The sequence below is a fragment of the Rhipicephalus microplus genome, chromosome 1 (assembly GCF_043290135.1).
Source record: "Rhipicephalus microplus isolate Deutch F79 chromosome 1, USDA_Rmic, whole genome shotgun sequence".
Classification (NCBI taxonomy): Eukaryota; Metazoa; Arthropoda; class Arachnida; order Ixodida; family Ixodidae; genus Rhipicephalus; species Rhipicephalus microplus.
In genome coordinates, this window is record NC_134700.1 from 36,226,553 (window position 1) to 36,251,514 (window position 24,962).

Here is a 24,962-nt window from a genome sequence, read left to right on the forward strand (position 1 = left end):
ACGGTGTAAATCGGGTTGTTTCTTGAACGGCGGTGTTATAAGCGAACGTCACATAAGGCAAAATGCGATCCCATGTTTTGTGTTGGACATCGATGTACATGGAGATCATGTTTGTGACTGTCTTATTTAGTCGCTCGGTTAAGCCGTTGCTCTGCGGATGGTAAGCAGTCGTCGTTCGATGCATAGTGTTACTTAGTCGAAAAAATTCATCAATAAGCTGTGCAGTGAAAGCTGTTCCTCTGTCGGTTATCACTGTAGATGGAGCACCGTGGCGCAGAACAATGTGGCACATGAAGAACTGTGCCACCTCAGAAGCCGTGGCTCATGGTATCGCCCGTGTCTCAGCATAGCGGGTCAAATAGTCAGTTTCAACAATGACCCATTTGTTGCCGTCGGACGATAAAGGAAATGGGCTGAGAATGTCCATGCCGACTTGGTCAAATGGCTTGTGGGGTGGATCAATTGGCTGAAGTAATCCAGCCGGCTTGCTTGGTGGCGACTTTCGGCGCTGGCATTACGACAGCTTTTAACGTACTGCTTCACGCTTGCTCAAAGTCCGGGCCAGTAGTACGCCTCACTTACTCTGGCGAGGGTTCGCGAGTAACCTAGATGACCAGATGTGGGCTCGTCATGACACGCGGAGAGAACTTCGTCTCGCATGTCCTTTGGAACGACGAGGAGGTAAGCGCGGCTCGTAGAACGGGCGTTTTTTTTTGTACAGGACATTACCTCGGAGGCAGAAAGACGTCACGACACGAAATAGATGGCGAGGTATAACGGCGCTATGACCCTCCAGATAGTCGATGAGCGGTCGAATCTCTTCATCCTCTCGCTGGCGTCTGCTCGGCGCCCAGGAAACCGTCATCGTCCTCTTCTTCTTGAATGACTAAAGGTGCACGCGACAGCGTATCAGCGTCTTCATGCTTCCGTCCAGACTTATATACGATGGTCACATCAAATTCCTGTAGACGCAAACTCCATCGTGCCAGTCGTCCAGAGGGATCACGAATGTTTACTAACCAGCAGAGGGCATGGTGGTCCGTCACCACTTTAAATGGACGACAATAGAGGTACGGGCGAAACTTGGTGATCGCCCACACTACTGCGAGACACTCTTTCTTTGTGGTCGTGTAATTCACCTCGGTACGGGACACTGAGCGGCTGGCATAGGCTATGACTCGTTCTTTGCCGTGTTGATGCTGGACGAGCACTGTGCCGAGGCCGATGTTACTGGCGTCAGTGTGCACCTCTGTGTCAGCATCATCGTCAAAATGTGCAAGAACGGGGGCTGACTGCATCCGCTGTCGTAGCTCGGCAAAAGCAGCCTGTTGCTCAGTAGCCCATACAAATGGTGTGTCATCGCGTGTAAGGCGAATCAAGGGTTCCGCTATCTTCGAAAACGCTCTAATAAATCGTCGATAGCAGGCGCACAAGTCCAGAAAGCGCCGAACAGTCTTTTTGTCTGTAGGATGCGGAAACGCGGCTACAGCGGCAAGTTCGTCGGGGTCGGGTCGGACTCCTTTGGCGTTGACTACATGGCCAAGGAATTTGAGCTCTTCATAACCAAAGTGACACTTCTGCGGTTTGAGTGTAAGATCTGCTGATTGAATAGCCTGTAGCACATTCCTGAGGCGGTGAAGATGTTGCTGGAAGGTTTCAGAAAAAACGACATCATCAAGGTATACGAGACAAGTTTGCCACTTCAGACCAGTAAGCACAGTGTCCATCCTTCGCTGGAAGGTTGCGGGCGCTGAGCACAAACCAAAAGGAAGGACTCGAAATTCATACAGGCCATCAGGGGTTACAAAAGCCATTTTCTCGCGGTCTCGCTCGTCAACCTCAATCTGCCAGTACCCGCTTTTTAAATCCAAAGAGGAAAAATAGTGGGCGCGGCGTAATCTGTCTAACGAGTCGCCGATGCGTGGCAGCGGGTACATGTTCTTTTTAGTCACGCTGTTCAGCTTCCGGTAATCGACGCAAAAACGTAGCGTTCCGTCTTTCTTCTTGACTAGGACGACCGGAGAGGACCACACACTGTTGGACGTGTTCATCATACTGGTGTGAACTGTAGGGTCAGGTTCGGGTGGCAATCCCCTTATCCTGCGGCTTGTCCGATGAACGGGAGTGTTGACTCGCACTGGGCTTGTGGTGCCGCTTCCAGGAGGGGTCTGAAACATCCGTGAGGGGCCTACCCAGCACCTCCACCAATTGTCACGTCACTCCAGGGGGTGTCGACAAGGTTTATTGACTTTTGAGCAACAGGGCTCTAACCAAGCGCGTCGGTTGGGCTTGTTTGCCAGAGCGGGGGCCCATGTGCACTTCTTTCTTCTCTGTAGTGTGAGCCTTCACCTTGGCATACGACCCACTACTAGAAGTAGGTGGCAATATGACACAGAAACCATCGTGAGAGCACAACAAAACGCGACACACAGAAAGTGACAGATGAAGCATACGACCCACTACTAGAAGTAGGTGGCAATATGACACAGAAACCATCGTGAGAGCACAACAAAACGCGACACACAGAAAGTGACAGATGAAGACAGGCCTGTCCCTGTCTTTTTCTGTGTCGTGCTTTGTTGCGCGCTCATGATAGTTTCTATTTCAAAGCACCAACTCGCCCAAGAGTCAGTGTACATTTGTTGAGGTGTTAGGTCCGCAACAATGATAGAAAAGAACTCTGCAAGTACAAAACAGTTTTTGTGTTACTCTTTTATGTGTGCCTCATCTTGTATTGATGCTCTTTATTGCTCTACATAACTTGCACGTAATGTTACAGACAGGTTCTCTGCGCTGGGTACATGAAGATTGGGCGCACCATGAGTTTTTATTGCATTTGAGAGTGCCAGTGCCAGGAATGACAGAAAGTCTTCACCCCTCGCATTCTTTTGCGCTATCTCCGCTTTCTTCTGTGTAGCCATGTCAAAAGGGAACATCAAGAATTGGAAGGGGCACAGACAATATTCGGATATCTTCATTTCCTGCTCTGCACCGTCGAGCTAGAGTTCACGCAGCATCTTAGCCAGCTGGTACCTGAAGAGGTCGACCAAAGTGACGACAGGGCAAGTTCTGTGATTGATACCAACAAACCCAGCCAACCACATTTCTTGTTGGCGTTCCTGCTTTCTTTTGTCTGTCGTTCATCACCCCTCGCTTATTCAAAATATAGCCCGAGTGGCGCCGCAAACAAACGCCCTCTCTCACAAGGGAAGTTCCAGAGATACAGCTTTCCTTTTCACCTGACAACCTTCACCCCAACCTTTCAGAGGACAGAACACCTGCTTTCCGCTATTCACCTGAGTGGAGGCAAGAAGGAAAGACAGGTTCAAGGAGCGGGCGGTGGAGGGCAAGTTGGGTTAGAGTGACCTCTTTCAGGTCACTCTAGTTGGGTAGAGATTGAAGGGGGTGCATGGTTCTAAGTTGGAAAAGACTCCACTGAGGTAAACTATTTTCGCATACCACCCTTTGGGAAACGGGGAGCTTTTCAGTGCGCTGCTTTCGTTTTGTCCATCTAGATGGTGCCAAAAGAAAATTTTCAATGTAGTGGTAAAAATAAAGCAGATTTCTCTGTGCTCATGCACTATTTGTGTATTATTTGTTTGTGTAATTATATCAGGAGATAGGAACTATTGTTAGTCATGCTGAGATTTCAACTCGGTTTGAAGATTGTAGTTTAGTTGGTGTTTGAGGCATGATAAATTAAGATAATTTGTGAGCTGCGTTTCTTATTTCTGCTAGTTTTATTGGAAAGCTCTACGTTGAGGAAATAGATCAGGGGCTCTAGTTCGTCTATGTGAAAATTAAGCCACAGAACTTCAGTAGCTTGCCACGAAAATAAGCAGAGGGCTCCATGTACTCAGGAAAGAGCCCAATTTAGATCACTATAAATAAAAAAATGAAAGGCGTAAATAAATGCAATTAATGCTAAGATCAGGAATATTGTTTCTTATGCACATCCTGAAAATGAACATCCTCTAGCGAGTAGTTAGCAGCCAGTCTACAGCTTAATATTACTAAATTTGGCTGTTTTCAAAAGATGACCAACAATAAAGTAGAAGTCCTACATGAATATGCTACGTTGAGGAAACAGAAAAATATGTCTTGAATGTGCTGTGCAAGAAGCAGTGCTGTGACTGTAGCAGATTTCTCAGAAAATGGTTACAACTGAGGCACAGTAAGCCCAAACCTCGTAGCTAGCGCTTATCATTGCCTGCCCTCCACCAAATAGTAATGGTTGACTTGATTTTAATAGACATATTTGAATTGTGCGAAAGTCAAGCATTTCACTCATATATAAGTCAGCTATAAAAATTAAGAACAGCCGCTACGTCAGTTGGAAAAGTGGCAAAAACGGTGTGCTCGTTCCACCGGAGTGAGGCCGCCGCATTAATGTGATAACGTATGTCACTGTCGTAACTTTACCATATATAATCTGCCCCGCCGCGGTGGTTTTGTGGCTAAGGTACTCAGCTGCCGACCCGCAGGTCGTGGGATCGAATTCTGTCTGCGGCGGCTGCATTTCTGATGGAGGCGGAAATGTTGTTGGCCCCTGTATTCAGATTTGGGTGCATGTTAAAGAACCCCAGATGGTTGAAATTTTCGGAGCCCTCCACTGTGGCGTCTCATAATCATATGGTGATTTTGGGACGTTAACCTCACATATCTATCAAACCATATATAATCTGTTATGCAATGTTATGTTGTCATACGACACATGTTTTTAGGCCATTGTAGAGCTAATTGCATACTATCATTATGACCAATTGTTCCTGTAAGTATACATTATCTGTTTCTTGTGCTGCTAAAAACCACAATCAACAGCAATGAAATGCAGTGATGACACGTGCAGTGTCATGCCACCTGATTCTCACAGACTTTATTGCATTCAAATTACAGGCATGACGACTTTTCAAAAGCAGCAAAAGCACTGGTCTGGGAATCTCCAAGGCTGCAAAGGATCCAAGCACCTTGTAGACATGTTGCAATAGTACTGAAAGTTGGGCTAGTTGGTACGAATGCATGTTTGGTTACAGCGCGAAAACAAAGAAGACTGAGAATAAATCGGACACAAATGAGCGCTGTATCACAACTGAAAGTTTTATTTAAAGAACACAAGAACGTGAAAAAAACAGTGTATCAACATTGCGCAGAAGTGTTAGACAGTGCTTGTTTGTAGTTTCTGCTCTCCGTTTTATGGTGTCATCCTTTGGAAAACTAGGAGCACTACCGGTAATACTTTCTTCTGCTTTATGCAGAGCAAGTCTATTCTGTTGGCAGATTGAGAGTGCTCCCTGTATGTTACATTGGCAGATCTGGAGCAGCTTCATTGTGAGCTCCATTTCACGGAGCAACTTTCTACTCTGCGAAAATCGGCAGATTCGACCGAAAGTCGCAAGCGCCCCGTGCCTTGACAGGGTGGCAACTTCAGGCGCTCTAGCATCAGAGCTCATGTTTTGCTAGCGTTGCGTCGCTGTGCTCATCATGTCAACTCATGCAAGAAGAGAGATGAGCGCATCGCGTTACATTCTGACCTTGCCATTTACTCCAGAGGGAGTGCGTGTGTTCCATTGGTAGATTCCCTTCTGTTTTCCTCTGCAAGAGTGAAACGCCAGGCCTGCGCGGAAGGCGCAGCATAGTCACGGCGAAATCTAGAACGGCCTTTTAGCGCCCTTTCAAGACACCCACTGCGTAACTACTGCAAGCACACTTGCTTGATGCCCACTAGGGCATTACCAATAAATTTTTTTTTGGTAGTAGGCCGGCATTCGCTATGCTGTTTTTCAGCATTCTTCTGAGAAGCGTGGTATCCGCTAAACACTTGCAAGGAATTCTGTGCCAATTGTTCATACAACGGCTGCCAATGATGAGGAATTGTGGCTGAAGTGCTGCGATAGACTGACAGTAATGCACTGTGCTCTATTTGTGCAGATTCAAGAACCACTGGAGGGCATCATTGAGGTAGTTGGTGAAGTCACTGCTAAGTCAGCGATTGTCTGCGAAAGTTACGTGCTTTTTCCGCCTGCAGTGGTGGAAAACTTTGGTAAGCACATGTTGCTTTGCTTGATGGTGTTCTAGAGTTTTCCTTGATGTGTTGTGATGGCTCCGGGTAAATGAAAAAAGAAGCCTGACAAGTTTTAAATGCGAAGCATTTCCTTGCGTACTGCAAGCACTTTTGGTGTCTATTTGCCTATCTATCTATTTAGATGCTTGCGTGTGGTTGAGTTTGTGATCTAAATTAGTATGAGAGGGTAGCATGTTTGACGAATAATGACTTGCTGGTCATGACATGAATAATGTCACAATCTCGTTGCGTACGTCGTCAAACACTATCCTAAGAACAGTGGCACATATCTGGGGGCAGATATGTGCCACTGGTATGCAGGTATGTGGCCGACATTTCGTATCTACCCAGTAAGGGCGAGGACACACATGGGTAATTTAAATGCTTGAGAGTTGAGAAAAAGCTGCCCCAGGCAGCGTTGACCTGACTAATGCAAACAATAAATGCCAGTGTCCCAGCAGGAATAGAATCCTAGCATTCTAGGTGGCAATAAATTATGTTACCACAGTGCCACACCAGGCCTCGGATAGTTTCTTTAAATAGACACTAATGTTTGTGCAACGTCAATTGTGGTTGCAGTACTGGCTATCCAATTGTATAAACATTACGTATGTACTCCTGTGATACAGCTGTTATGTCGGGTTAACGTAAATTGTAGGTAGGCACCAGCTGCTGAAGTTGGTTTGTGTAGTAGTGTAGAGGGCTACTATCCTTGCACGCACCAGTGCAAACACCAGCACTTTATATCAGCTTACTTCTTCTGGTGTTGTTAGTATTCATGTTACTGTTGGCATCGTTATGCAACTGTAAACAACTGTTAATATAACACATATGTAGCTGTTTAACGAATGTGTGTGCGTGGATTTCTGCATATATTTAGTGCCACTTCATAACGTCTTACTGAATAAAAAAATAAAACGCAATCGGCTTCCATCCTTACATAACATCGATTCCCAAAGTACAAAGGATCTGCCAAATTTTATTTAATGTTGGTGTAATGGTGCGGCTATGTTCTCATTTGAGCAATATAATAATACCCTTGTACTAACATCTAAGTGCACGAAAAGTGGTTAATATTAGTTCTTACACTATCACATGTGTCGTAATCACATTGATGTTTTGATGCGCAATGCTGCATAATTTAATTCCAGAATTCTCTAGTAGCAGCAAACCTACGGCTTATTATTGTAGCACGACTGAAAGTTGGGCTAGTTGGCGATACACTCAAACCTTATTATAACTAAAGGTCATCTGCCTCGAAAATACTTCGTTCTATTGGAAAATTTGTTTCAAAGGATTATTTGTAAAACTGTATCTATTACAAAGCTATTCCGCCTTCAATTCATTATATTTGTATTCGTACAAATGTGCATCTCTTGAGCCATTGCTACCAGTAAACAAATACGGTACCACAGCTGATGCTGCCCAATGTGCCCACCAGAATGTATTTTCTTCCTTTTTTTTCAGAAGGAATAAGGTGTATTACGTCACACCAGAGAAGCCCACCTTGTTGGCCCTACTCATGATCAGAGCTTGCGATACGGTTTCCCATTCACTGTTTATTGAGACAAAAAAAGATTGCCGTGGTTGAAGGGAGTAAAGGCAGATTACCTCTGCCTGACTAAAGTTCCTCCACCCATACGTTTGCTCAGGCGCAGTGGAACAAAAGATACAAATTTTGTTTCTTATTTTGAATAAAGGGACACAAAAATCAAATTCAAAAAGTATAACACAAGTCAAAACATATATTTAAAATAATGTGTTACAGTCATCACTAATTTGCAGTAGTAAGATAAAAAAAGTATATAAAAAACTGAAACCATGAGAAATTTTTGGATAGAATACTAAGTATTATACAGAAATACATTTAAAACAAAATAAAATGAGCAACTTTCATCCAATATACAGTCGAATCTCGATAATTAGAACTCGAAGGGGCCCAAAAATTTGTTCGAATTAAAGGAAGCTCAAATTAATGAAAGCTAAATAAACGGAGCCCTCTCCATGAAGTGGCGCATGTGCATTGAGCTAACACTCGAGGGGGAAGTTTAAGAAGATTTACATTTATTCACAAATCACAGGATATCTGTTATTAATTGAAATAATCAATAATGCGCGTCTGCACACGTTTGCCTTGCAGTGAGTCGATCAATTTCGCACGCAGCTTGCAAAGCATTTCTACTTCGGCTTCAGCATTCTCCTGGCAAAAGAAGTTGCGCGCGGAAATGTCCAGTGTCAACGCTTTCTAAAGACGACACCGACTGCTGCGAAGCGCGGAGCCTCCCGCTCTATGCCACGCAATTGCAGCATGGCCAGCACGTGACGAGAAAGGAGGAGCGTCTCCACGCAGAGAGAAGCAGATCGGTATTTGAGAGAAAACCAACACTTCACGGCAGCTTTTTTTTTTTTTTTTTGCTCTCTTCACGCACGTCGTTGAATGGAGGAGGGTTACGTGGCAGGGAAGGGAAAGGAAGAAGGAAGAAGCGGGGCATTGGCGCATGAGACCCCCCCTCTTAAGGCGCAGAGCCGTGCTCCCGTAAGGGGCAAGGGTTGCAGAAGATAGGGCCTTTATCCTCTCCTTCAACCACACAATCATTCAACCTAGCTACGGCTTTTTTTTTCCTCTTTCTCTCTTTGCGCATGGCGTTGAAAGGAAGGGGAAGGGTCTATACGTGGCAGGGACGGATAAAGGAGAAGCGTGACATGGGCGCGTCGCAGATCGGCATTTTAGAGGGAGCAAACATTCCACCACAGCCTTTTCTTTCTTTTTCATTTCCTTCGTAGGCAGCGTAGAGGCGTCGCCCAGCCACGGTGGTCTAGTGGCTAAGGTACTCGGCTGCTGACCAGCAGGTCACGGGATCGAATCCCGGCTGCGGCGACTGCATTTCCGATTGAGGCGGAAATGTTGTAGGCCTTTGTGCTCAGATTTGGGTGCACGCTAAAGAACCCCAGGTGGTCGAAATTTCCGGAGCCCTTCACTACGGCGTCTCTCATAATCATATGGTGGTTTTGGGACGTTAAACCCCACAAATCAATCAATCAAGCGTTGAGGTGTCGCAGGTGCCGCAGCGGAATCGGGCGGGGTGCTGAGAGCATTTTCGGAGCGCAGTATGTTCGAATTAACCGTCGAAAGTGCTTGGGCGTTGAATTACCGGGAGTTTTCGCCCATTGGAATACACATAGCTTTGATGGGTCCTCATCGTGAGTTCGAATTAACCGGAAGTTCGAATTATGTGCATTTGAAATAATGAGATTCAACTGTACAGTAGTAAGAAAGACACTGAAAGATGTATCAAATAGATAATACAGTTATGGCTCCTTACAAGTAAGGTTGTCCATCTTAACTTTTTCTTCACACTGTTTTTAGTAATACGTTATTACAAAAGTTCACAGACATAGCTATTTTTGTAGAGTAGATAAGGTATTTCGTATGATAATGTTTACTTATCATAGGTTGTCCTGAATAAAGGTAATCAAAATATAAATTTAGTTTTACTAATGTTCAATTGTAGCTGGTTTGAATATAGCCAGTAAGAGAGACCAGGCACTCATTGACTTTCTTCTCTAGATCTTTTAAACAGCTACCATAGAAGAACAAGCTCGTATCGTCTGCATGCATAACTGTAGAGGAAGTCAGTGGCACATGAATAATATCATTTATATAACTAATAAAAAATAGAGGTACTCCCTGTGCCATTCTGTCTTTGAGCTACCTGCATGAGTGGGCTGTTCTGCACCGAACCAGTGCATTTCGATTAAAAGCTATCGAGTGCCGTACTCCGAAGTATTGGCAAGTGTCGTTACTCGCATGATTTTGCGCTAAAGTTATGTGTTGGGCTCACCATGCTGGCTTCAAAACGGCACGGCTTGCCAAGGCTGCCTACGTGACGTCACGCTTCCTGATTTCTTTTTTTCCTCGATTCGCTGATTTAGCTGCCCGGCTGAATGAAGCGAGTATTAGCGATGTCGAATGGTGGCTACAGTACATGCAGAGTGGTACATTTTGCTGACAAAACTTTTTTCATAGCTTCCGCAGCATTGCACTTGATGTGTGAAATAGAGTATAGCAATCATGAAAACAAGATAATCATTGCTTAGCTCTTGTTTTCTTAGTTATTTCTCTTTCAGCTATGATGTTTAATGATGGGAATACACTCAAAACTTCGTAGGTGCTAAGTTTAATACTTTAGAAATAGAAAGGAAAATTATAGGTGTAACCTTAAGTGACAAGAAGAGAGCAGAGTGGGTCAGGGAACAAACCGGGGTTTAGGATATTATAGTTGCGAACAAAAAGAAGAAATGGACGTGGGTCGGGTGCGTAACGCGTAGGCAGGATAACCGCTGGTCATCAGGGGTAACTGTCCGGATTCCAAGAGAAGGCAAGCGGGGAAAGAGAGACAGAAATTGATATGTGGGGTTTAACGTCCCAAAACCACTATATGATTATGAGAGACGCCGTAGTGGAGGACTCCGGAAATTTAGACCACCTGGGGTTCTTTAACGTGCACCCAAATCTGAGCACACGGGCCTACAACATTTCCGCCTCCATCGGAAATGCAGCCGCCGCAGCCGGGATTCGAACCCGCACCCTGCGGGTCAGCAGCCGAGTACCTTAGCCACTAGACCACCGCGGCGGGGCAAGAGAGACAGAAAGTTAGGTGGGCAGGTGAGATTAGGAAGTTTGCAGGTGTAAAGTGGGAGCAGCAAGCATAGGACCGACTTGGCTGGTGGAACGTGGGAGAAGCCTTTGTCCGGCAGTGGGCGTAGTCAATTTGATTTTGATGTTTAGTACTGAATGTCTTGTGTAACCATTAGCATTTTTATTACTATAAATGCTGTAAGCACAATATTCACAGCATTTGACCTTCATCTTCTTCATCTGTTATAATCATCACGAGGAACGTCGTCTTCGTTCGAAGCGTTGATCAGGTGATTCATTCTAATAAACGCCGTCGCGGCCACAACACTGCTACTGTCTTGAGTGGTGGAGGCTGCTTCGATCCCCAAGTCCTCTCCAACCTCACGTTCCCCTGGAGCTTCGTTCGGGTTGCCGCTTGCTTTCCCCGTCTGCTGTCATGGCGCTAGAAACGCTGCCTGGACCATCCAGCATCCCTGTCTGACAAACCATTCCTGCCTGGATCGTCAACGCCCGGCAGCGCGACCTACCCACCCAATTTCTCTGGTCTTCTACGTGACGAGGTCGAGGTATGGGCTGAAAGAATACAAAATGACCAGTGTTGATAACCAATGGAATGAGCCTCAAAAACTTCACGTCGCCTTTTATCTGTCCGATGTCGCGAAAACGTGGTTTTTTAACCAGGAGAGCAGCTTCCCGGATTGGCCTACTTTTGCTCAGCAAGTCCGTAGGATTTTTGGAAAACCGATCATCTATTCTGAAGTGTCGAAACAAAATTTCGATGGGCGTACCCAACATTCTGGGGAGACGTACACTTCGTACATTGAAGACGTCCTTGTCCTTTGCCACCACGTGAACTCGGCAATAACAGAAGCTAATCGTGTTCGCCACATCCTCAAAGGGATAGGCCATGTCTAGTTTAACGCTCTGGCTGTCAAAGACGCCCATCACCGTTGAGGGCATCATCATCACATGTCAAAATCTTGATGAACTCCAAGCCATTCGATTGCACCTAGACTACCCAGACGCCAGTGACAGCCGGCCTTCCTCAGATGCAGATTTGCGCGCGCTGATTCGCACTCTGATTCGCGAGGAACTTCAAGCGCAGGAGTTGTCATGTGCACCTGCCCCTCGGCCTCACTTTCCATCTGCTGGTCTGAACTTCAAGCGCAAGAGTTGCCATATGCACCCGCCCCTCTGCCTCACTCTCCATCTGCTGGTCTGCGCGACATCATCAAAGAGGAGCTCTCATCCATGGCTTGCGCTCTCCCATCCTACACTCCGACGCCAACGCTGTCCATGACGTATGCACAAGTTGCTGCCATGCCACCTGCCTTGGTTCAGCACGCGCATCCTGTTCCTGCGCAGTCTAACGTAGCAGTATTTGCACCACACTCTCCTGTCTCAGCGCCAGTACCAGCGCCTGTCCCAGCTCCAGCATTCTACGGCCCCTGGCGCTCGCCTCGCTTAATATGTTACTATTGTGGCATTCGGGGTCATATTTCACGATTTTGCCACAAACGCCACTAGGACGAACGCCGTGGCCAGGACGTTTACAAAAGGGATTTGGTGCCCTCTTTGAACCTGTACCAGCGCTGCTCTACGACACGTTCATTCCTTCGACTTCTCCACTCGCCGCACCTCGCCCCTACTATCCCGGACGCGGCCGGTCTCCTTCAGCTCTGTGACGCTCAACATCTCCTCTGAGACCAGCTGCCCTTACTTCTGACTACCACTGGGAAAACTAGCTGGCGCAGTTTCTAGAGGGAAAGCTGCATCGCTCGAACAAACACAAGGCCTCCAGAAGGCCCATGCAATTTGTTATCAGTGTATGTTTAAGGGGTACCAGTTTTAGCATTGGTGGACACAGGGGCTGCTATTTCTGTTATTCATGTGGATTTGTGTTCTCGTCTGTGTTAGGTTACCACATCTTATACTGGCACTCTCTTATGTTGGCAAAAAAATAAACAATTCAATTCAATTTCGTTATTGCGAGTTTCGAGTGTATACCTTTTTTTTTGCTTACTTTGTTCAATGCGCGGTAGTCCATGCAGAATTGCATCAAGCTGTCTTCTTTTCGCACGAGAACGACAGGTGACGACCAAGGGCTTGCGGAGAGGCGGATGATATTTTGTCTGAGCATATCAGCCATGTGCTTGTCGACCTTGCGTTCGCTGGAAGAGACACGGCATGGAGAGTAGCGCAAATGACTCGCAGATACGGTCATCAGCACAGTGTACTGTTAGTTTTTCTTGTGTTTTTATGCTTCTTTAAGATGGCACTTTCTTTCTGATGCTGCTGCTTCTTCCTCTTGTTGACGACGACTCATGCATATGCGAGAGACGGATGATATCTCCCCGAAATCATCACGTAACCGGCTATGAACAGAGAACGGCTACCTTGTGCCACCTGACCACGAGCACGTTATCACGGTTATGCCTCACTCCATTGACCACGGTCACGTCCTAGTTAATCCATCAGCCTGTTGTCTATCCAGAGGGATTCCACTTTCATCGAGTCTTGTCCGCTTCTCCAACGGCACAACACTTCTCGCTTTATTGAATATCACCAATGAGCTGATTCTGCTGACCAAGGGCACTGTTGTAGTTTCCAGCGTGGACGCACAACCTATCTCTGTAGTGGCTGCACATACCAGTCTGGTGGAATCACGCTCAATACCAACAAATGCTCCACCTACTACAGCTCTCGTCAATGCCATCAGTATGGATCTCACTCTGCCGCAAGCAGACTAACTACTGGCGTTGTTGTCCAAGCATAAATCTTTCGACGTACATTCCACTGCTCTAAGTCAGACTTCTACGGTGGCTCATCGCATACACACTGACGGAACTTCTATTGTCCGTCGTCTACCATGCCGTGTCTCTTCCAGCGAACGCAAGGTCGACAAGCACATGGCTGATATGCTCAGACAAAATATCATCCGCCTCTCCGCAAGCCCTTGGTCGTCACCTGTCGTTCTCGTGCGAAAAGAAGACAGCTTGATGCAATTCTGCATGGACTACCGCGCATTGAACAAAGTAAGCAAAAAAAAAGGTATACACTCGAAACTCGCAATAACGAAATTGAATTGAATTGTTTATTTTTTTGGCAACAAAAGAGGTTGCCCTGGGGCTATGGCAAAAGGCAACATTTAAAGTCACCTGACTAGGTTCCTAGCCCCAGGCAGTTTAATACAAAATGCACACAAGCAGCAGTTTAATACAAAATGCAAATAGCTTAGAAACTGTAATTCAAAAAAACCTTATACAATTCTATGTTCAACTATACAACAATATCAGGCAAACCATACACAGTTTGTATTCATTTCTGAAACCTGTAGTCAAACTTTGTAAGCATAAATATGCGTAACAAAATAACTTGTTACACACCAAAAAAAATTTTTTTTTTACAGAGATTCAACACAAAAGCATTTTTACAAAAAAACACAAAAACACTCGCACTCAATAATAGAGCTACAAAAGAGAAGACAGAAGAACATGACATTTATTTCTAGTAGAAGCTGTTTAACTTTTTTTCTAGAAGGCTAGCAAAGAAGAGCAGCTGTGCATCACATCAAGTAGAGAAGGGTACATATTTGAAAGAGTTGGTATCTGCCATTGGAGCAGTTGTATGTCGTATGATGTCCTAGTCTGCGCCAGGGAAACTGAAAAATTTCATTTTCGCAAGAATTTCGTTGCGGCGAGTATGAGACATAAAAACAGTGATACGGCCAGCAGATCAAAAATTTATTGCCAGAAGTCGGTCAACTTACTTTGCTGACCCTTGCAATGCAACAACTTCAAAGCTCTCCCTTCGCACTGGAAAAAGTGGTCCATTGCTACGTCGTCGTCATGTGCGTTGAAGGAGGAGCGAAGGGTGTCCAGCGCATCCAAAACAACCCGTGGGTTGGGTTTCTTCGCGTGCGTCTCTTCTTGGTTCTCAGTGTCATCAGCTTTGCGCACGCTCTCGATAATGGCCTTGTCAGTCACTTCCTCGTACACGACTACGTCGTCATCGGCGCGAACGAATGCATCAACGGTGAGTTCATATGGGATGTCGATGGCTCGAAGTTCCCCCCAGGCGTTGGTCAGGGACAGAGGCACTGCACTGCCACCACTCTCGCCGTCAAGTGTGCCTTCGTCCAAATCTTCGTCTGGTGACGCCGAAGCGCAATCAGTGTGTGATGCTTGCACGGTGGGGGTGAAGCCCGCGTGCTTCAGACAGTTCTCAATCAGCGACAGGGATGTTGCAACCCATGCAGCGGCCACCATCTCGAAAGCCATGCTTAAGTTGACGTCGGTGGGACACTTGTGGCGGAGGTTTAGTAGCAGACGCTGGATCAACCTCTCCCTGTAGGCGCACTTGACGCTCCAAATTACGCCTTGGTCGAGCGGCTGCAGAACAGAAGTGCAGTTCGGTGAAAAAAAAAAAACAGAACAAAAAATAAGCGCACGTTCGTGAGCTCCGTCTCATCGATGTGGTGGGCACTACAGTTGTCTAAAAAAAGGGCCATTCACCTGCCTGCCTTGTGCATGTCGGCATCGAACGCCTTGACCCAGCTGGAAAAAAGAGCCCGAGACATCCATGCCTTCTTGTTTGCGGTGTATTGAACGGGCAGCGAGCGGCGGTTTCCTTTGAAGCAGCAGGGTTTTTCGCTCCAGCCGATGACTAGGAGTGGCTGCTTGTCTGTGCCATTCATTTTGCAGCACAACAAAATGGTAACGTGTTGCTTGCTGTGCTTGCCCCGGTGGCACTTCTGGCCTTTCAAGTCCAGGTTCTTCGACGGGAGCATCTGGAAGAACAGCCCGCCTCGTCCGCGTTGTATACCTCGCAGAGCTCGTACTGGTCTAATACTTCTTTGTTGGTCAGCAGCCACGACGAAGTTGTTACTGGGTGAACGCTTGTGGCTTCTTCAGAAATCGCCTCGGCCACGATGTCATGCCGGGCTTTAGAGCGGCCCAACCAGCCAATGCTTGCTCAGTACTGGTCGTGCCCGAGGATACTGGCAAAGTCCAGTGCCTTCTGCTGTAGAATTTTTAACGACAGTGGCACTCTGTTGGCATGCTGTTCACAAAACCACGCGAAGACCGCTTTATCAACGTCCTGAAAGGCCGCTGCGGCCACTGTCTTGTTCTGCGCACATGCGCCATTGTCAAGCGCAGTGAAAATGGCATCTTTGCCCTTCAATATGGTCAAAAGCGAGCTGCACGCCATTCCATACTCTTCAGCAATATCCTTTTTCTTCTAGGCTTTTTCAACTTCGGCAATGATGACAGCCTTATCGTAAAGCAACAGAAACTACCACTTATTGGCTGGCGAGGGCATCTTAGCAAGAGCCCATGTGCTGGTAGCCACCCACAGCACTTTCACGCAAACAGCCACACACAACACAACTCGCGGCGCTCAGGCTCAGGTGTGAGGCTACGGAAGTTACGAAATTACAGAAGCAATGCAGGATGGGATTGTGTAGTCCCCTAATGGTGTCGCTGCAAGGCTGCTTTACATGATGATGATATTGTTGCCATTCCTTTCTTTTTCCGCGATCAACAGAGAATCCGCTTCCGGCGTCAAGCTTTTCTCAGGCGCCATTGTAACTTCATCTCGATTTCGCCTCCATTTCCAGTCTTCTCTTTGTCGTTTTGATTGATTCCAACTGTTGGTGTTGCTTCCGCCTGCTGAGCTCGTCTGATGGCGCCATCTGCACTCAAGCATGATCATTTGCCATCGCCTACTGCAGTGTGGGCAGGCATGTTGTCGGACACAAAGACCATCGCCTATTCAAGTAAACGAAAATGGCGGTACCCATGCTAGTGCGGAAAAAAAAAAGCAGAGGTTTACAAATTTTGAGTGCGCATAACGTGTACGAGCATATTTTCGACAGTTAACCTTTGGTGGGAGGGTAAAATAAGGCCCATACCACGGTGAAAAATTCGTTAATGCGGGATCCCTGTCTAAGAACATTTTGTTACTGCGAGATACGTAATACATAGGCTTCTATGAACGTTCGCTTGGGATCTGGAAATATTTCGTTGCCGCAAGGATTTCGTACTCGCGGGGTTTCGTTATTTAGGGTTTCGACTGTGTCCTTTGCCTCGCATTGATGATGCCTTAATTTCCTTACAAGGAGCGGAATATTTTTCGAGTTTTGACCTGTGCTCCGGTTATTGGCAAACACCAATGCACGAGGATGACAAAGAAAAAACTGCCTTTTGCCATACCCGACGGCCTTTACGAATTTTACATCATGCCTTTCGGCCTCTGCAATGTGCCAGCAACGTTTGAACGAGTGAGCGACACTGTATGCGGGGCCTTAAGTGGAAAACATGCTTATGTTACCTTGACGACATCGTCATATTCTCTTCAACATTAGAACAACACTTGCAGTGCCTAGATGAAGTTCTGACGTGTCTCGTAGCTTCTTGTCTTCAGCTCAACACCAAAAAGTGCCACTTTGTAAGCAAAAGTACCCGGACATCTCGTCAGCAAAGATGGCATCCGGCCTGATCCTGACAAGATTACCAACGTTCTTTGCTTCCCAGTGCCTCAACGCGCCAAAGAGCTCTGAAGCTTTCTGAAGCTTTCTTGGCCTTGCATCGTACTTCTGGCGCTTCATACGAGACTTCGCCACCATTTCTGCACCACTTCACCAACTTCTTTCTTCGGGAACGTTATACATATGGTCAGATGAATGCCAACCTTGAAACGTGCTCTCACGTGTGAGCCAGTGCTTTGTCATTTTGATAACGCCGTGCCCTCTCTCCTTCATACTGATGTCAGCGGACACAGACTCGGCACTGTACTTTTGCAACGAACAGAGCATTCTGGCGAACGTGTGATCGCATACGCTAGTCGCACCCTCACAGTAGCAGAGAAAAACTGCACCATCACTGAGCAGGAATGTCTCGCTGTTGTCTCGGCCACGCAGAAGTTTCGACCTTATCTTCACGACCGTCACTTTACAGTCGTCACTGACCACCACGCTTTGCGCTGGTTGTCGGCATTGAATAATTTGTCTGGACGTCTCAGTCGCTGGATACTTGGTCTCAAGAATACGACTTTATGTTACCAAAAATCCAGCATTAAAGATAACGATGCCGATGCCCTTAGCCGCTGTCCTTTATCATCCTCATCAGACACTCCAGGCCTGTCGCCAAATGTGAGTGAACCCATCAAAGTGTCTCTGTCAGTTCATTCACTCGCTGCTGTCGATTTTTTTTCTGCCTGCGGCAACGAGATGTTCGCGTCCCATCAACGCAGCGCATCCACCAACGCAACGCATCCCATCAACGCTCTATAATGCAGCGCCTTCAAGGCTCGTCTCGTCCTCCCAACGCCCGCACCCATCGACAGCTGCAGAACTTCAAGACTGAGAACTAAATTCTTTACCGCTTTGTGTTCCATCCCGACGGACCGCGCTTGAGTCTCGTCGCTCCTCGTTCTCTAAGCCCGCAGATTTTGGAGGCATTTCACGATGACCCAAAGGCTGGTCATGTCGGTTTTTAGAAAACCTATGAACGCATCCACATTCGTTTTGCCTGGCCTGGGCGTTCCACCTGCATAGCGCAATATGTGGCGTCATGCTCGTTTTGCCAACTCCGCAAGCGACCCACTTCCTCCCCGGCTGGTCTCCTACAACCTCTCCCGTGTCCTGACGCTCCCTTCGATGTCATCGGGATTGACCTCTATGGACCACTATCAATATCAGCTAGCGTCAAGCGCTGGATTTTCACAGCAGTTGACCACTTGACAAGGTATGCTGAAACAGCTGCACTTCCTTCAGGATCGACAGAGGATATTGCCACATTTTTCTGGAGGCAATCTTTCTGAGACATGGTGAGCCACGCATCCTATTGAGCAACCGCAGCAAGGCGTTTCTCTCGAAACTGCTTGAACACGTTCTCTACGCTTGTAATACAATTCATAAGGCGACTTCCAGCTACCATCCCCAGACTAACGGCCTCACAAAGCGCTTCCATTCAACTTTCCGATATGATATCTGTGTATATCAACGCCCACCGCACCAACTGGAATACCATCCTACCATCCTGTAGCGCAACACGGGCTATTCCCCATTCTTTCTCGTCTATGGCCGTCAACCGACATCTCGGCTTGACATCTCCTTTTTTGACGTCCCTGTGAACTCGTCTTCATCAAGTGAGCACTTTATCTCTCGCCTGGCCGATTGTTGCTGACGCGCCCGCCTCAATACAGAGGCGAGCCAACAAAAGCCGAAGACTCGCTACGATGATGTCCACCGCGTTGTTCACTTCAATACTGGAGACGAAGCACTATTGTGGACCCCAACGCGAGTTCCTGGCCTGTGTGATAAGTTTCACTCACGTTTCATCAGCCCCTATGCTATAGTCGAGCAGACGTCTCCTGTTAACTGCCGAGCAACCCCTGTTGTCATGCCTTCTGACGGCCGTTTTCATGGTACGGTGGTTGTTCACGTCATAAACAGGGGCCACGTTGGCTGCTTCCGTGCGAGAGAAAAATTATTGTTAGTATAATATTCACAGCATCTGACTTTCATCTTCTTCATCTGTATATAATCATTATCACAAGGAACGTCGTCTTTGTTTGAAGTGTTGATCAGGTGATTCAGCCTAATAAACGCTGTCGCGACCCCAATGCTGCTACTGTCTTGCAATACTTTTGATCGGTGATGATGTTTGACCCTAGAAAGCTGCTCCCAAATCCCCTTTTCTGCTCCAAAGCAGCATTATCTCTGAGCTGCTCCAAAGCACTGAAGTGCACTTTCACTTCTGTTTATGAATAAAACAAACTCTCCAGCTGCTTTTAGTCTGTGGATTGTAATGTTAAGATTAAAAACCAAACACTGACTTGATGTTTTAGGACCGCTTCTGTCCCTTTCTCAGTGGTGACTGTTTGACCAGCTCCGAAGCTAGCGACTTTTACTTTCATGTTGAAACGAATCAAACACTTTGCTGAAGTGAAGGAATAGATCAATAGTGAAGTGTTTCATTCCGAAGCTGAATTGGGAGTTGGGCGAGTTGGTGGATGTTCATCGTGGAATATTTTACAGCGCAACGAGTTAGATCTGTCCGTATCTAACCCGTTGCCTTGTAAAATATTCCACGAAGGGTTTTATTTTAGTGTTTTGAATGAAGACATTTCTATATGATGCAGTGCGGTCTCAGTCGGATATTCTAGGTTGAAAATTGTATTAATGAACACTTATTCATTATTTGTGAAACGGCAGTTAAAGAAACGTGTAAATTTTTTCAGCAACCTTAGAAAAAATGGGCATAACTTAAGTTGGCCGGTAAATACCGAATTCTGTTTTCTTTCCACCTTTAACAACAACAGTAAAATATTGGATGACCCTAGAGCTTTTTGAACTTGCTATAGGCACCCACTACGTGGCCTTAAGGGTGAGGTACTGTATGTGCTTTTTTGCAGTGGCTGACTGGTTTTAAACTATGAAGTCAGTATGATAATCCCATGATCTGATGCCCGATGGCAATGTACGCTTGTACCAGGCGTTATTAGTGCAATACTTCGTGTTGTGTTGCGAAGCATCTACTATACAGCATGCATGTGTTTGTAAAACATGAAAGTTACTTTCACTGCATTTCTAAACAGAGGAAGTTATTTTCACTGTATTCACAAGCCGAGGTGTGGCTTTGTGGTAGAACACCCGCTTTCCACGCAAACGACCTGGGTTCGATCCTCACTCAAATCCAGAATTTTTTTATTTGTTCAATTTGCATATTTCTCAATTTTTTGGTCACGCAAAGAGGATGATCCTTTGCTCACTACTAACGATGCCGAAATTTCTGCGAAACGAGCTCTTTAACATTATCACATTGACACTGGCTATCTTTATCTATCTAGAAACCGAGTAGCCAAGATCTGTTGGAATATGGGAAGGAATGGTTATATGAAGCAATCGATGGAATTCTCAGTGAGTTGTCGTCATCACCTTTAGCAGAAGTTATTTTTTTTCCACAAAACCTAGTGATCGTTAAAAACTTAGTGATCGTTAAAATTCAAGATGCACAGAATAGGCGAGAAGTGGTGTTTCTTCTTGTTTTGCTGATAAGTATATACTGGAGGCATGCATGTGGGAGTAAACATGGAAGAGTCCTTATGGCGAAAGTAAAGACGAAATAGACTTTATATTGAGTGCACACCGAGTCATCGTGCAGGATGTGGAGGTGCTTGGCAAGGCATGATGCAGTGACCATAAAATGGTATGGTCTCGAATTATCCTATACTGAAGGAACAACAGAAACTGATACGCAAGAAACCAATCAACGAACCAGCACTGACAGCAAAAGTACAGGAATTCAAAACTCTGCTCTTATCGAGGACACCAGCCTTAGCATTGACAGAATAAATGATAATCTGATGAGTATCATTACGAAGTGTGCAGTGGAAGTTGCAGGTACAGTACTTAGACACGACACTGGCAAGCTGTCCCAGGAGATGAAGAACCTCATTAAGAAACACCTAAGCATGAAAGCCTCGAATACAATACACAAAATAGAATTGGCAAAGCTTTCAAAGTTGAATAATAATCGTAAGCTAGCCGATGTAAGAAGGTTTACCTTGGAGAGAATTGAACATGCTCTAAAGAACGGGGGAAGGAGGATCGCGAAAGGAGCATCTCTCCTTGGCGCGGCTGTTTTCTCTTGCACCAACGTTTTGTAGAGTTGTGCGATATCGAATCTAAAAGAGTTGGCTCTGTGCCTTACACTTTGTTGCTATTGCATTCATTGCTGCACCCTTTTGGTGAAACTTTTTTTTTACCAAAACTTGATGGCAGTGTTCGGGAAAAGAACAAAAATCGCAGCATGTACACACAGTGAATGATGCGAAGCGTCCGTCAGCCCGTCCGTGCTTTTGTCCGTCCATTCCTTTTTGGTTCCGTACGTCTATCCATACATCCGCCCGTGAGTCCATCCATTAGTCTGTCCGTACGTCTGTCCATCTGTCCGTACGTCTGTCCATCTGTCCGTCCGTGCATCCATCTATTGAACACTCCAAGTACCGCCATCTCCCATGTTGCATCCCCTGTGGCACATACCCGCTCTCTAGAGCGGGTATGTGCCTCTGGTGGCTACGTACATACATACATACAGTCGAACCTCGATATATCGACCTGCGCGGCGATCGCGAAATAGTTCGATTTATCCAAAATTTGATATAAAAGATCATGAAAAAAATGCGTCAACAGCTTGCTGAAAACAACCAACAAACTGTTCAAGCGTGGTGCTGTAAATACTCACTTGAAGATTCAAACATAGTATTTATTGTGTTGGTTTAAAATATTGAAAAAGAGTAGCTTGCTTTTTGTTGGCCATGGCGTGTTTGACGACTGCGTCCTCAATATAGTCCAGGCGATCAATAAGTGATAGGCCGGTGCCTTCAATCGCGCCGCAGTGACGGCGCACAAGGGCCAAGGCAGCTACGACCTCGGCTGATGTCGGGAGCGGGGCACCATCAGCGCTTGCGGCATCCACCTCGGCAGAGTCTTCATTTGGCTGCTCAGCAGTAGCTTCGGCGACAATCTCCACATCCGTGAGCTCCGTCGTTGTGAGCTCTGCCGTGAGCTCCACCGTTCGGAGTTAGGCCTGTCGCGCATGACTGCGTCCTCAATATAGTCCAGGCGATCTATAAGTGATAGGCCGGTGCCTTCAATCGCGCAGCAGTGGCGGCGCACAAGGGCCAAGGCAGCTACGACCTCAGCTGATGTCGGGAGCGGGGCACCATCAGCGTTTGCGGGATCCACCTCGGCAGAGTCTTCATTTGGCTGCTCAGCAGTAGCTTCGGCGACCATCTCCACATCCGTGAGCTCCGCCGTTCGGAGTTAGGCCTGTCGCGCGCTGCACGAACACTGCGAGCACAACGACCGATGTCTGCCGATGCTACGGGGGAGGAGCCTGCAACAAGTGCACGATGTGCCGTTGACACCATAGAGACTGCAAGGACTGCAAGCTGCAAGGCTGTGGCGCGCATACGCCGCTACGCTAAAGTGGCTCTGTCGGCGCCATCGATATGTGCAGCATTCGTAAATGCCCGCCGCTCTAGCGCTGCTTTCGAGAGTTGCGGAAAAGCTCGCCGCCTGTCAATAGAGCGCGGGCGGTTTGGGGTGGCTGAGTTCGATATATCCATTATATGTCAAACTTTGTTCGAAACAAAAAATCAATAATGCATGCGATTTCCCGCGTGATATAGGAACCGTTCGATATAGGCAATAATTCGATGTATCCGTGTTCGATATATTGAGGTTTGACTGTATATACATACGTAGGAGCGACACACCCACGCCCTAAGGAGCTTCGCCTCTAAAAAAGGATATGCAGTAATTTTGCTCAAAAGAAGTGGTTCTCGGACCAGCCTAGTAAGGACAGCTGCACAGGACTACTCATCGAGTGTATGCGCGCATTCTCGTTTATATGGCCACTGTGCTTTATTGTGCGGTGCTTATCGAAATAAAAAAAGACGGCTGTGCATATCTAAAAATAGGACCCTGCAAGGCTGAAGCAGTGAATGGGATAGCAACAAATTGTGTAATACGAGGGGAGGGTGGCAGCTTTTGAACCTGATCTCGCGTAACTTTACAAAACACTGGTGTACGAGAATATGGCCACTTGTTGCACAGTCTCTTTGGGTGAGAGTGCAGCATGCAGAAGTGCATGGCCTGCTAATGGCTGCTGAGCTAGCATGCGTGCCAGCGATTGCGACTATGTCCTCTACAGTGTAGCTGCTTGGTATTGCATTCTTGAAGGAAACCGTTTTTTGCTCGTGTGCCATTGCTTCCCCTCTCTCGTTGTTTCTTAATCTCTTTGCCCATTTGGTTGTGTGTGTGTGTGTATATATATATATATATATATATATATATATATATATATATATATATATATACACATATTTTCGCTATCTGAGCAGTGATATGGTTGTATATGTGCACTCTGTCCTATCTCAATTTTTTCTGAAATGTTTTGCTCACAAAAAAGTTTTCCTTTAGGAAAACAAAGTTTTGAGTAGTTGACCCCTTCCTCGCTACTTTTTGTGTTTTTCCACGATGTGGGGGAAGATGCTCATGCTAAGCTGGTAAAGAAGGGGATTCAGTTTACGTTTTTATTAGTTACAAAGCATCGATTACATGTATACAGATAAGGGTCTCAGAGTATAAATACTGAAAACAGGACCCTCAGTTAAAAACTACATCAAAAGTGAATTGAAAACAATTGGCAGAAGATTAGCAGGTGGTATTCAAAAAACTTGTACAAGGCAAAACAAGCAGTAACATGCAACAGTCGAAAAAAATGAAGTAATACTGTAAAACGAAAGTCATAGTGTGAAAAATAATATAACGAAAGCAATGCAATGGAAAGTCAAATAGGACACACAGAAGTAATATGAAATAAAGATAGAGAAAATTTACAAAAATTGAAATAGGAAAGGAAAATTTTACATGGGGAACAAAAATAAGTACATAATATAAATCGGGAAAAGTGGAAAAAATTATACACCATAACTTTGGTAAGCAATCAGGAGTTAAAAGGAAAGATTTTATTGATGTTTTGAAAGGTGAAAATGAGGGCAAAGATTTCAGTTCAAATGGCAAACTATGCCAAAGATGAATGGTAGAAAATTTAGATGTTTTTTAGCGTAGTTAGTGTGAACGTGTGGTAGCAAGCAATTATGATTAGAAGCAAACCTGGTGGGATTAGTATTCTTGAGCGAGCTACATTCAATATATTCAAAGGAGAGTTGGGAATTAAGTAACTTATAAAACATTATACTTGCTATAGTGAAATAACTTGTTAACAAATAAAATTTTGTGCTCATTAAGCAGGGCAAAGGCATCTGAATGCGAACAACTGTAAGTTATGATGCGTATGGCTTGATTTTGTATATGTCGGGTGGAATGAAGATAAGAATGATAGGTGTTACCCCAAGAGATTATGCCGTAGCTAATATGCGAATGAATAAATGAAAAGTACACTGAAAGCAATGCAGGAAGTGAAAAATACCAGCGTGCCATGATAAGGGCACCGATACCAAAGGCCAACTTTTTAAAATTTGATTGATGTGAAGATGAAAGTTCAAATGGCTGTCCAATGTCACACCTAGAAATACCGCAGAGTCATTCATGGGAATAGAATGGTTTCTTAATGCTGAAGAAGGAAAGTTAATTAAAGGCTTTTAATGGGGTGGAAAACGAAAAATTTCGTTTTAGATGGATTAATGGGCTCGGCGGCAGCACTGGTGGCAACATGCTCAGAAATC

The 24,962-nt window shown here is 45.8% G+C and overlaps 1 protein-coding gene across 2 annotated transcripts in view; it reads left to right on the forward strand.

Moving 5' to 3' along the window:
• The window catches only part of LOC119178071 (replication protein A 14 kDa subunit), a 105,701-nt gene that overhangs the window by 51,367 nt on the left and 29,372 nt on the right, over nt 1-24,962 (forward strand). Inside the window, exons 3-4 of one of the 2 annotated variants that reach the window (XR_005110633.2) lie at nt 5,929-6,040; nt 20,556-20,625. Coding sequence is in view for 1 of the 2 variants with exons in the window: in XM_037429234.2 (XP_037285131.1) it covers nt 5,929-6,040 (112 nt within the window). In the remaining variant the exon portion in view is untranslated. The remainder of the gene's footprint in view (nt 1-5,928; nt 6,041-20,555; nt 20,626-24,962) is intronic. The other variant, XM_037429234.2, reaches the window with a different exon arrangement.